Source organism: Bubalus bubalis, chromosome 18 (assembly GCF_019923935.1).
Source record: "Bubalus bubalis isolate 160015118507 breed Murrah chromosome 18, NDDB_SH_1, whole genome shotgun sequence".
NCBI lineage: Eukaryota > Metazoa > Chordata > Mammalia > Artiodactyla > Bovidae > Bubalus > Bubalus bubalis.
The window spans coordinates 62,782,560-62,796,093 of NC_059174.1; the positions used below are offsets into that span (position 1 = coordinate 62,782,560).

Genomic DNA, 13,534 nt, shown 5'->3' on the forward strand with positions numbered 1-13,534 from the left:
CAGGACCACCGAATTTCTACCACTATCCACCCGGCGGGTACCAGAACTCCCCCGCGACACACCTGACTCTTAGGGGCGCCGGGACCCCATCACCCCGTCCCGTTACCGCTCTCCACGTGCAAAGTGAACAAACGAAACCCGGGACACAGACCTTGTCGGTTTATGTAGAAAGAAGTGGGGCGCTGGGCGGTAAGAGCGCAGGGAATGGGGGTGCCTACAGGCCGATGACGTCGTCCGGCTCGAGGCCCGCGTTGGCGAGGCAGCGGGCCCGGGGGTGCTGCGCCCCGGGGCCGGGGTCCACGTCCGGCTTGGCGGCAGCGGCGCCTGGGCGCTCCGCGTCCATGACGCCCAGCACCGCGTCCAGCATGGAGGGCCCCAAATCCAGGTGGAAGGACAGCAGCGGGTCGGCGGGCGCGGGCGCGCGGAGAGCGGGCGGCGAGGCCTGCGGCACTGCGGGCGGCGGCGCGGTACGCGGCGCCCCCGCGGGCGGCGCTCTGGGCTCAGGGGGCGGCCCGCCGCCGTGGCGGCTCAGGAACGAGGTGTCCCCGAAGGCGTCGCCGCCGCGCCCCACGTGCAGCGTGTGCCGGAAGTCGCCGAGCGGCGCGGAGATGGACAAGGCGCCGCGCTCCGGCCGCTTCTTGGGCTGCGCGGGGCCCAACTGCTTCAGCACCGGCATCTGCGGGGTAGGGGCGGGTTAGCACGGCCTCCCCCAGGGGCGCTGCCTTGGCCTGCCTGCCGAGTTCCCAGCCCTGGCCTAGCCCGCGGTGCAAAGGATGCTCCGGACACGCACAGCACGACCGTGGTGGGAGTACGGGGGTTACTCCATTTTACAGCTGCGTAAACTGAGGCCCGAAGTCATAGCTGCTTGATTAAAAACTCAGACTCAAATTTAGGTCTGCCTGTATGTTAACTGCACTTAGAACTAACGTTTGAGGATTTCGTACTGCAGAGAACCAGCAAAACACGCTTCACCAAGCCTGCAGACTGCTTCCCAAATGGCAGAAACTCCACCTTGAAGACGGGCTCCCCTAGTGGCTCAGACGGTAAAGAATCTGCCTGCAATACAGCAGACCAGAGTTCGATCCCCGCGTCGGGAAGTCCCCTGGAGAAGGGACTCCAGTACTCTTGCCTAGAGGATTCCCTGGACGGAGGAACCTGGCGGGCTAAGGTCCATGGGCTCACAAAGAGTTGGACACGACTGAGCGACTGTCACTCATTCCACCCTTAAGACAGAGCTGCCCCTGTCCTTTAGGGGAAGAGACATGGTGCCCAGCGCCTGCCACACTTCTAGAGGCCCGCATACAGTTTTAAACGTTTTAATTTATTATTATTACCTTTCTGAGCCTCGGTCCTTAACTGAGGCCGCTGGCCGCCAGCTCACGCAGGGCGGGGACAGGCGCAGGTCTTCCTCTCCGGCACCACCTTCCAGGCCCACAGAGCTCACACAGCCCAGAGGAGGGCAGAGGAGACCCTCTCAGACGAGGGGAGCCCCCCACCCTGTCAATACACAAGGTACAGAGCCCCTTCTGAGCCGAGGGACGCTGTGTTTTGATTTATTTCAAAATGTCTGGATTATGTTTGTCTTTATACCAACACGGTCATAAAATATAATTATAACATATATAATTATGTCCATGAAAGCTTTGCCTGGGACACACGAAAGTCATGATGTAGGCTGGCCTGAGGATTCTAATTTGGGAGGTTTAGGGTGGGCCTGGAAATCTGTATACTTGCACATGTATGTGTGTGTGTGTGTGTCCGCATGCACGCTCAGTCGTGTCTGACTCTTTACAACCCTATGGACTGCAGTCAGCCAGGCTTCTCTCTCATGGGATTCTCCAGGCAAGAACACTGGAGTGGGTTGCCATTTCCTCCTCCAGGGGAGCTTCCCCACCCAGGGATCAAACCTGCATCTCCTGTATTTGTAGGTGGGCTCTTTACCACTGAGACCATCCCCCCGACACCCACAGCGTTTTACACAGTGTTTTACAATTTCAAATTATCTGGTTTTGAAACAAGCCACATAATACCTTACTTCTTGCTAAGAGTAACAGTAATAATAATGCAAAATTTCCTGTGTTAAAACACGGCAAGAATGGCATAAATTCCAGACTGGCAGCTCATGAACTATAAACCAGGTGTCCTATGGCCACATGACTTCATGACTTCACGACTTGATGGTAAATAGATATGGCCACCAACCTTTGCCCATATCCTGGAACTTGGCTGTTTTTACGGAACTTCTGGGAGGGACTTTGATGACCTTGTACTTTTAACAGTGACTGTTGTAATAATAATAATAAACATTCTTTCTATTTGAATTGAAGCCCCACCCTTTGCCAACTGTATGAACTGAGATAAATGATGTGATCGCTTGGCTTGTTTTCTATCTGAAAATGGGTAAAATAACACTACCTTCCTTGTAGGGCACACAGAAACACTCAGAGAAAACTATATTTGTAACACCACCAGTCAATTGATAGTGATAGCATTGGGGGTGGGGGGAGATGTGTCCCCAAACAAAACTGTGGAACAAAATTTAGATTTCATAAAATCCTCTGAAGCAGGCAAAGCATTGTCCTTTTAGTAACAACCACCCTGGAAAATACCAGCTTTTAGGTGGAGAAAAATTAAAGCTAAAGGATTTGAAATAATTATAGATGGCTGTGGTCTGAGGGCTGTCCACTCCCCTACTCAAACACACATACACACTTTACATTTATTTCTCTTGAAAAACCAGTCTTGCTTGACCACCTCTATAGCACTTCTCAAAATTCCCTAACCTCCACCCAGGTGAATAAATATATTTTACTGCAATCTGGAACACAATCACCATTCCTTCCCCATCCCACCCCGTATATAAGGGAAACAACATTTTATGAAATGAGACTACTCAGCACATGCTAGGCACATGGATAGTTTCTATTCTAATCTATATTATTATTTTGGCCGTGCTATGCAGGACCCTAGTTCCCCATCCAGGCATCGAACCCACATCCCCTGCAGTGGAAGCCCAGAGTCCTAACCACTGGACCACCAGGGAATTCCCTGTTAGTCTTTTTCAACGCTGACCTCTGCTCATTAACGAATCTCAATCTACAGTTAAAAAAAAAAAAAAAAAAAAATTATTTCTCAGAGCTAGCAGTGCCCCGTCTCACTGAGCCATGAATTACAGGTGAAAAAAAGCAGAACTCAGAAAGCCAGCTGCCCAGACTTGGATCTGACTGTGCACATTGCTGGGTTGCTTTGGGCAAATCACTTACCCTTTCTGACCTCACTTCCTCATCTCAAAAATGGAATGTTACTCATAGGATAATTCTTAGTCTCTTTGCAAGAAATAGTGAGGGGGAATTCCCTGGCAGTCCGGTGGTGAGGACTATGAGCTTTCACTGCCAAGGGCACTAGTTCAATCCCTGTTTAGGGAACTAAGACTCTGTTAGCCAACCAGTGCAACCAAAAAAAAAAAAAAAAAAAAAAGAATTGGTGAGATATTGCCCCAGGGAAAGTCTTAGCATGGTAGCCAGCACACAGAAAATGCTGTGTGCTCCGTGGTCCAAACTTGGATCATCCTCACCTGTCCCAGAGAAGGAAACAGATGCTCAGAGAGGGTACTGACTTGCCCGAGGTCACAAAGCAGCTCTGCGGGTCTCCAGAGCCCAGAGTTATGGCTTCAGCTGCCAGCTGCCCCATGCATTGGCCCTCCCTGGACGGCTCTCCACCTCTGCTTCCTCTCCCTGCCCACCCCCCACCTTGCCCTCATCCCGTCCTCCCACCACCCTACAGGGTGATAGTTCTGGCATTTTCCAGCACTTAGCAGCTCCTTAAGATCTTGGTCTCTCACAAGCCATGCAGACAGAAGGAGGAAGAAAAAAAAAAAAAACACAGCCGGAACTACCTCTCTCAACCTCACACCTCAGTTTGCTCCTCTGAAAACTGGAAAGTCGGAAGCCTATTTGCAAGGGGCTGTCCTAGAGTGGACTCACGGTGCTGACATTGTTTCCCAAGCACTTACCCTGGGCCAGGCAGGGGTCTAAGCACTTCAGGCACATGAAGGAACTCATGTAGTCCTCCTAACAGTCCCCTATGAGGGGAGAACCCTGCTATTATGTTCGTTTTAGAGATGTGGGTGACAGCTTGAGCCACAGAGAGGTGAGGTAACTGGCCCTGGGTCACACAGCAGCAAATACCACCTGAATCTGGAACTCCGGAGCTGGAAGGACGTTATATCGCTCATGGTCCCCAAAGGGTAGGGCGTGCAGACCCGTGGGAAAATAAACAATGCTTCATGTCAAGGCCAGGGACCTACACCCTTGACCCTGTTTGTTTGCTTTTTTTTTTTTTTTTTTCCATTCCAGGTAAGACCAACGAGTTAGAAATTGTTTTTGAAAGCCACCGCTCCTCCTGGCTAGTTCTGAGAACTCGGGGTGACTTGGGGAGGGCTGGGGTGGGGTGGAGAGGGTGTGGGGAGCAGTCCATCCACTTCTCCGAGCCTGGGTGTCCCCTGAAATTGAAGGCTCGAATCTCCCTTGTGTGCCCGATACAATGAGGTCATGCTCGGAAAGAGCCAGTGGCGGGGCCAACTCCGCACAGAGGAGCTGTTGTGTGTGACGACCTCGGGCCGGGTAGAGAGCAGGAGCCGCGACCCTGGACCCGCGCGCCCCTCCTCTCGCCTCCACGCGCCCCCTCCCTTTCCTGCCGAGGCTCCAGCTGCAGGGGGGGTGGGACGCACAGCTGGCTCTGCTCCGTCCTCTCCGGGCCCCAGCCCGCCCCACATCCAGCCTGGCTGGTTCTCAGCCCCGTGGGAGAGGCGACCAGGCGGGCGGCACCCGGACGGCGCAGGGGGACCGGGGACCGGGACCCCACCCCGACCCCCCTGGGGCTCCAGAGCGCGCTTCCTGAGGCCACGTGGCTGCGGCCCGGGCTTCAGCGGCCGCCGTCCTTTCGGCCGTTTGTCTGCCCCGCTCCCCTCTGGACTTGCCTGGGGACCCCGGGGCCGCCAGTGTCCCCTTACCTCGCGGTCCTTGCCGAACCGGGCGGGCGCGCTCTCAGGCTCCGGCTCCGCCCGGGACCCGCTCCTCTCGGTTCGGGGCCCGCCTCCGCCTCCTGGTCCCAGGCCCGCGCCTCCCTCCGCCTTCCTCCGGGCGGGATCTCACCTGCGAAGGGCCCGTCAGGCGGAATCTGGAGGGGCACTCACGACCCGGGCGGCCGGCCCGCAGCGCCCCCTGCTTCTCTCTTGGGTCCCGGGAGCCCTAACTCAGTTCCTCCTCGGCCTCAGGACGCGAAGGGGTCCCAGACCATCCCCCGGCCTCCCCTCCACCAGTCCCGGGAGTCTGAGCCCCACGCCCGCCTCCAGACCCTGCCACCGGGTCCCCTCTTTACCTGCACCGGGAACGGAAGCGTCAGCCCCTCTCGGGGGCCATGATGGGAGCCCAGAGGGGCGCAGAGTTCCCGCCCAGTCCCGTCTGGGTCCGAGAGGGTTAAGGCAGAAGGCCCCTCCCAGGCCTCCTTTATCCCCCTCCCCGAACCCCCCCCCCCCAAAAAAAAAGTTGGCCTCTAGAATTTAAGGACTAAGAAGCCGCGGCGGAAAAGCGGAGGCCCCTCCAGGCTGAGAGTGGGGGCGGGAAGTGGCCGGGACTGGATGTGCGGGTGGAAGGACCGCGGAGGGGGTGGGGGATTGGATGGACGGGGCGGCCCCCCAGCCCGGCCCCTCCCCTGCCAGCCTGGAATTTCCTGCAAGTGGGGAAGTCTGGCTGTTTGGAAAGAGTAATTTCTTCCAGATTGCAGCGGTTGGGGGAGCGAGTGTGGGGCCTGGAAGAGAGAGAGAAGCCGACAAGGTCAGGCAGTGAGACCGGCGGTAGGAGCGGGTGGAGGTGGCCGCGGAGGGCGGCTCCCTGCCTGCGTTGGGGAGTTGAAGGTCCGGGCCTGGGCGTCACCTAGCTGGGGGTCCGCGCCGAGCGGTACGAGAAGACTCAGGGTGGGGGGGGGGGGGTGGGGGCGGGAGGACGCTCCCCAAGTGGGTGAGTGCGGGAAAAGCCCCACCCCGGGGAGGAGGCCGGCTCGGTTGTGAGCTGGGATGGAGGGGCTGGAGAGGAGGGAAAGAAAAGAGAAAGCGCTCGGTCGTGTCCGACTCTCATGGACTGGGGCCCACCCGGCTTCTCTGTCCTTGGAGAGTCTCCAGGCAAGCATGCTGGAGAGGAATCTTCCCCACCCGGGCCTCGAACTCAGGTCTCCAACTTTGCAGGCAGGCGCTTTACCGTTTGAGCCATCTTTGCGGCCAAGAGCAGGGTGGGTCCTGGATAAGGAGCAGGTGTGGCTTGACTTGAATCTTCCGAAGCGGGAGAAGTACGTGTTTACAGGGCTGAGGACTGGAGGGAGCGGGCCAGGCCGCCAGGTGGAGCCCAGGGCCCTGAGATCCCGGGTGGAGCCTGGTTTGCCTGGAGAGATTGGGGTTGGAAGCCACGGGGAGCTTCTGATTTGTCCTGAGTCGGGAATTAAGCGGGAAAAACAGGGTCAGAACTTGAAGGGGCAGAGAGTCCACTTCACAGTCCAGAAGGGGGATGGGCTGAAACAGGCTGGGACGGTGGTTCAGATGGTAAAGAATCCGCTAGCGATGCAGGAGACCCGGGTTCCATCCCCGAGCGGGGAAGATCCCCTGGAAGAGGGCACGGCAACCCACTCCAGTATTCTTGCCTGGAGAATCCCACGGAGAGAGGAGCTTGGCGGGCTACGGTCCATGGAGTCGCAAAGAGGCGGACACGACTGAGCGACTAACAGGTTTTTCTTTCACGTTCAAGGCAAAGTTTAAGGTGGGGGTGGGAGAGCGGTCACCCAAGATAAATGTTTAAATAACAACAGCATTTTAGTTAGTTATTTTCTGTTGATGTTTGGATTCACATTACAGTGCATCATTATAAAGGGATTTAGTATATTCTCAATGTTGTACAATCACCACCTCTATCTGATTCCAAAACACTCATCACCTCAAGCAGACAAGCAAAAGACAAACTCCCCGACCTGGTCTGGTCTGCACCTGGTCTGCTGCGGCAGGCAGCCTGCGTCATTCTGCAGCATTCACCCTGTCTCTCCACCTGAGTCCCTCTTAGGCTTCAAACTCCCTGACTTGCAGGCTTGCTCCACTGTCCTGCCTCTGGCCAGAGAAGGTCCTCTGCTTTTAGGGCTCACGTGATTACGTGAGGTCCACCTGGATAACAGCCATGGTAATGGCTAGATCTAATGCGTTACTCTGTAATCAGTACAAGTTACATGCTGCTGAGGTGTCTGTGCCTTCCCAGTGGCTCAGTGGTTATGAACCCGCCTGCCAATGCAGGGGACATGGGTTCAATCCCTGATCCCAGGAGATCCCATGTGCTGCAGAGCGACTAAGCCCTGGAGCCACAACCACTGAGCCTGCGCTCTAGAGGCTGTGAACTATAGGCACTGCGCCCTCACATGGCAACCGCTGGAGACCCGGGCCAGAGCCTGCGCTCTGCAAAAGCACCCACCGCGACGGGAGGCCCGTGCACCTGAATCAGACAGTAGCCCCACTCACAGAAACTAGAGAAAGTCCACATGCTGCAACAAAGGCCTAATGTAGCTAAAAAACCCCCAAGAATCCAGCTGCAGTGCAGGAGACACAGGAGACCCTGGTTCAGTCCCTGGGTTGGGAAGATCCCCTGGAGGAGGAAATTGCAACCCATTCCAGTATTCTTACCTGGGAAATCGAATGGACAGAGGAGCCTGGCGGGCTACAGTCCATGGGGTTGCAAAGAGTCGGACATGACTGAAGCGACTTAGCACACACGCAACCTAGTCATAGGTTCCAGGGATTTGTACCTGGACATCTTTAGACATGCATTCTGTCTACCCCAAGGACCTTCAGAGGGCAGGTCCCGGGGGATGCTGGGGCAACCGCCTAGCTGGAGAGCCTGGGAGGAGGAGCAGGAGGACAAGAGACCCCGGAGACCCTGACCCAGAGCAGAGGGAAGGGCAGTCAGCCCCACCAGAGCAGAGGGGAGTGCCTGTACGGTCCCTGGGGGCGCCGTGCCCACCAGGGCCCTGCACTTGTTTAATGGTTTGCTCTATCTTGAACTATTAATCCTTTTGAACAAAGGACCCCACATCTTCCTTTGCCACGCACCCTGAAAACTATGTAGCTGGTTCTGATTGAAGTGGGAAGAACAGAGGCCGGAGATGAAGTGGCTGCAAAGGGTGACACTGAGAGATAAAAAGGGGAGGCACTTGGGCTAGAGCCCAGCAGCCACAGAGAAGGAACCATGAGGAGTCTGTGTCCACACATGTCCCCTCGCTGCAGGCTCAGAAGCAGACCAAGGCTGAGTAAAAAAAAAAAAAAAAAAAATCCACTGCATTTGGTAACAAGCCAGAGGCCACCGGTGGCCTGAGTGAGAACTGCCCGTGGGGGCTGGGTGGGTGGGAGCCAGCTTGCTGTGGGGGAGGGGAGGGAGACAGGGAGGAGGATTGGGGAATCCAAGGAAGGAAGGGGAAGGAGACAGGGTATCCCGAGGAAGAGGTGGGGTCAGAGAAGGCATTTTGTTTCTTTGCTTGGTTTGGATACATTTGCTGCTATTTTGTTTCTTTTTTCAAAAAAGTAATTTTTAGTTACATAAAGGGTACCTGAACACATCCTCCTTGAAAAAGAAAAAAACGCTAGCTAGTAAGGTTTTGGGAGAAGGCAATGGCACCCCACTCCAGTACACTTGCCTGGAAAATCCCATGGACGGAAGAGCCTGGTGGGCTGCAGTCCATGGGGTCGCTAAGAGTCGGACACAACTGAGCGACTTCACTTTCACTTTTCCCTTTCATGCACTGGAGAAGGAAATGGCAACCCACTCCAGTGTTCTTGCCTGGAGAATCCCAGGGATGGGGGAGCCTGGTGGGCTGCCGTCTATGGGGTCGCACAGAGTTGGACACGACTGAAGCAACTTAGCGGCGGCAGCAGCAGTAAGGTTTTGATGATCTTGTCCAGTCCAAGGCCATAAAATTAGTTTGAGGTATAAACCTTCCAGGGCTTCCCTGGTGGCTCAGATGGTAGAGTCTGCCTGCAGAGCAGGAGACCCCTGGGTTTGATCCCTGGGTCAGGAAGATCCCCCTGGAGGAGGAAATGACAACCCATTCCAGTATTCTTGCCTAGAAAATCCCATGGGTGGAGGAGCCTGGCAGGCTACAGTCCATGGGGTGGCAATGAGTCGGACACGGCTGAGCAACTTCACTTTATACACCTTTCAAGGGGCTTCCCTGTTGGCTTAGTGGTAAAGAACCCACCTGCCAATTCAGGAGACACAGGTTCAATCCCTGGGTCGGGAAGATCCCCTGGAGAAGGAAATGGCAACCCACTCCAGTAGTCTTGCCTGGGAAATCGAATGGTCGGAGGAGCCTGGCGGGCCACGGTCCATGGGGTCGCAAAGAGTCGCCCACGGCTGAGCGACTAAACAACAGCAATGCACCATTCCACTGGGTTGAGCTCTTACACGTAGCTCCGTGGTCCGCAGTGGGAGCTGCTGGCATCTGGGGCTGGGTCACTGCTTGTGGTTGGGGCAGCCTGTGCACTGGGGGATGCTCAGCAGGGTCCCAGGGCTCCACCCGCCGATGCCAGTAGCTCTCCCTCCCTGTGATTTAGACTCATCACTGTTTCAAACGCCCCCGGGAGGGGGATAAAGGCCCTGCTTAAGAACAGCCGATCAACGTGCTGCTCTAAGTAAACACATTTTAAACACACAAAGGCGGGGCTTCCCTGGTGGTCCAGGGGCTAAGACTCCGTGCTCCCAATGCAGGGGGGCCCAGGTTCAATTCCTGGTCAGGGAACTAGATCGCACGTGCTACAACCAAGACCCTGTGCCGCCTAAGACGCAGCTGCTAAACACACGCAAATGGACTCGCTGGGTGACTTTGGGCTGCCACTTCTTTCCCACTTGGCAGTCTCTTTTGGAACTCATTCATGCAGATTTTAAAAAGGGGCTATGAACTTATTTCAGCATCTTGAAGAAAGTACATAACAACAACAAGAATAGCAGCTAATGCTCATGGAAGGGTCGGAATCATTTAGGAGCAGTTCTAAGCTCTCTTCTTACGTAATCTTAATCTTTGGAATAACTCTGTGGGTGAGAGAAGGGTGGTATTACTATTCCCAATGGGTTTTCCACTTTGTTTTGCCTTAGGAAACTTAGTTCATGCAGCTGTAAAGCTGTGTGGGTGGGATTTGAACTCAGGCAGGCTGACCCTGAGGAGAGATGGAAAATACAGGAGAGGAGGGTTCTATGATGGACAGGACTTTGGAGCCGGTGGGGCCGGGGTGGGGGGGTGGGGTGGCTGGGGATCTGTCCCACAGAACCTTCAGCACAAGCTGGAATCAAGATGGCCGGGAGAAATATCAATAAACTCAGAGATGCAGATGACACCACCCTTATGGCAGAAAGTGAAGAGGAACCAAAGAGCCTCTTGATGAAAGTGAAAGAGGAGAGTGAAAAACTTGGCTTAAAACTCATCATTCAGAAAACTAAGATCATGGCATCCAGTCCCATCACTTCATGGCAAATAGATGGGGAAACGGTGGAAACAGTGGCTGACTTTATTTTGGGGGGCTCCAAAATCACTGCAGATGGTGATTACAGCCATGAAATTAAAAGACGCTTGCTTCTTGGAAGAAAAGCTATGACCAACCTAGACAGCATATTAAAAAGCAGAGACATTACTTTGTCAACAAAGGTCCATCTAGTCAAGGCTATGGTTTTTCCAGTAGTCATGTATGGATGTGAGAGTTGGACTATAAAGAAAGCTGAATGCAGAAGAATTGACGCTTTTGAACTGTGGTGTTGGAGAAGACTCTTGAGAGTCCCTTGGACTGCAAGGAGATCCAACCAGTCCATCCTAAAGGAAATCAGTCCTAGGTGCTCATTGGAAGGACTCATGTTGAAGCTGAAACTCCAATACTTTGGCCACCTGATGCGAAGAGCTGACTCATTTGAAAAGACCCTGATGTTGGGAAAGATTGAAGGCAGGAGGAGAAGGGGACGACAGAGGATGAGATGGTTGGATGGCATCACCGACTCAATGGACATGAGTTTGGGTGGACTCTGGGAGCTGGTGATGGACAGGGAGGCCTGGCGAGCTGCAGCAGTTCATGGGGCCGCAAAGAGTCGGACACGACTGAGCAACTGAACTGAACTGAACTGAACCTTCTGGAATGATGGGCGTGTCTGGTACAGTAACCACATTTGGCTGTCGGCACTTGAACTGTAGCTAGTGGGGCCAGAACTAAAATTTTAATGGTATTTCATATTGATTCTACAAGGAAATCGCCACTGGGCCAGTGGTCCAGGTGTCGGGTAGCCCCATCTAGGGCACCTGAGGAAGGTTTAGCTCCCCAGCAGGGGCTCTGCTTGGAAAGCAGGAGGAAGGGCGGAGGGGAGGCTGCAGCCTGGACTAGTAGGCAGGGGTGCTTGTGGGGCTCTGTCCTGCTGGCCCTGGCCTGGGTGATGAGGTTCAGCTGTGCTGGGAAGGGAAGGGAAGCTGGTTCAGATCCGAAAGTGTCAGTCGCCCAGTCGTGTCCGACTGTTTGCGACCCCCAAGGACTGTAGCGCCCCAGGCTCCTCTGTCCGTGGGATTCTCCAGGCAGGAACACTGGAGGGGGCAGTCATTCCCTTCTCCAGGGGATCTTCCCTACCCAGGGGTCGAACTGCAGGACAACATCTACGGAACAGCTTGCTGTGCGCAGGCTCTGTCCCAAGCCCTGCTCCCATGCTCTCTCATTTAGGCCTTGAACCAACCTATGAGGCGGGTGCATTAGGTCCACTGAACGGACGAGGAAACTGAGTCAGCGTGGCAGGGCCCCTACCGAGGCCGGCAGTGCAGTGACCTACACCGGAAGTGCGCTGACCTACACCGGAAGTGTGGAATTTCCCCTGTTGCTCAGGGATGCGAGCAGAGGATGCTGCTGATCGGGGGAGTGACCCAGGTTTCGTGTTTTGCCATCAAGAAGTATTTCTAAGAACCAAAAGGACTTTGAAAGAGCCTCCTTCTAGAGGCAGAGCGGGAAGGGAGGGAGCCAGGGAGGGTAGGGACAGACCGGGTGAGACTGAGAGCAAGGGAGGGAGAGAGAGAAATCAGGAGAGAGGCTGAAGAGAGAGACAGGATCACGTTCACCATCCGCAGGTGGAGCCCTAGGGCTGAGGTCAGCCTCTGGAGCTCCCCACTCCTTCCAGCTGCGCGCTCTGAGGGCCGCCTGCAATCCCCCAACACGCCCCCCCCCCCACCCCCGCAACTTCCCCCCCGCCCCCTACAGTTTAGAAGCAGTTTTGTTTCTTTGGTTTGGATACACCCGCTGCTATTTTTGTTTCTTTTTTGTAAATTACTTTTCAGTTACATAAATGATACTCCCTCCTTATAAAGATAGAAAGGAAGGATTTGGGGGTGGTGGTGGGGAATCCGCAGCACACAGATTGTGAGATATTAGTTCCCCCACCAGGGACTGAACGTAGACCCTCGGCAGGGACAGTGCAGAGCCCTAACCAGTGGACCGCTTGGGAATCCCCTGTCCCTGCAAAGGTAGAAAGGAAAAGTAACCCTAACCAATAAGGTTCTGATGACCTCATTCAACCCAATTCTCATGAAACTGGTGAGGGGTATACACCTTCCAAGTTTGTGTTGGTCTCTTACACACAGACCAGCGTTTCTGCACCCAGAGCTATTGGCATTTGGGGCCAGGTCATTCTTTGTGGGGTGTAGGGTCCTGTGCACTGTGGGATGCTCAGCTCAGCCCTAGGGCTCCGCCCACTGGATGCCAGAGCCCCTCCTCCCCGTGGTTGGATAACCGACAATATTTCCAAATGACTGTCTGCAGTTCCCGCCTCCTGGCTGCAACGCCAGCAGGAAAAGCTCCTGGGATCCACCGCAGGGTCCATGAAGGAAGGGAGTATCCGGGCACAACTGGCAAAGGTGAGGAAATAGAGAAGGGCTTAGAGAGAATTTGTGCAAACCTCTGGTCAAACTACCATGAGCCCTGGTCTTCCATCTGGGGATGGGGGTGGGGGATTCCCAAGGTTCTTCCTGCCTTGCTGCTAAAGGGGGGCAGGTGGGACCACGCATTGGTGTCAGATGGCCTTGATTGGAGCCCCAGTTTCCTAGGCAAGTCACTTTTCAGCTTGTAGCTTTAGTTTCTTCATCAGTATCAGAGGTCTTAGGACCCTCACAGAAACCCTAAGAAAAATTCATAAAAGCAGCAGTCATCACCAAGCAGAAGTAGTTTTCCAGACTGTGTCTAGGCGCTTGGTGATGACGGTGTGGCAATAGCAGCCATAACAGCCCGCTTTCTTGAATGCGTGCCAAGTACGTGCCAGACATTTTACCCCTCGCATCACACGTAAAGCATTTAGTTTCTCACGAAAGCCCTACAGAGCAGGTCCTGGCATTATCTTCACTTGATAGATGACAAACTAGTGACATGACCTTGTCTAAGTCACAAAGTTAATAAAAGGCAGCTGTTGTTCAGTTGCTAAGTCCTTTCTGACTCTTTGTGACCCCC

At 54.7% G+C, this 13,534-nt stretch overlaps 1 protein-coding gene across 2 annotated transcripts; it reads right to left on the reverse strand.

Annotated features, from left to right (window-relative positions):
* Nucleotides 1-144: 144 nt before the first annotated feature.
* Nucleotides 145-5,538, reverse strand: CDC42EP5 (CDC42 effector protein 5). 2 transcript variants are annotated; one of them, XM_025269728.3, is made up of 4 exons: nucleotides 5,380-5,538; nucleotides 5,012-5,153; nucleotides 1,335-1,497; nucleotides 145-676 (listed from the first exon to the last, which is right to left on the reverse strand). In XM_025269728.3, the coding sequence occupies exon 4, from the start codon at nucleotides 674-676 to the stop codon at nucleotides 215-217; it is 462 nt and encodes a 153-aa protein (XP_025125513.1). In that variant the 5' UTR covers nucleotides 1,335-1,497; nucleotides 5,012-5,153; nucleotides 5,380-5,538; the 3' UTR covers nucleotides 145-214. The 2 variants fall into 2 exon arrangements, with proteins under 2 accessions (XP_025125513.1, XP_025125511.1); XM_025269726.3 differs by lacking the exon at nucleotides 1,335-1,497 and having other exon boundaries at nucleotides 5,380-5,536.
* Nucleotides 5,539-13,534: the final 7,996 nt, after the last annotated feature.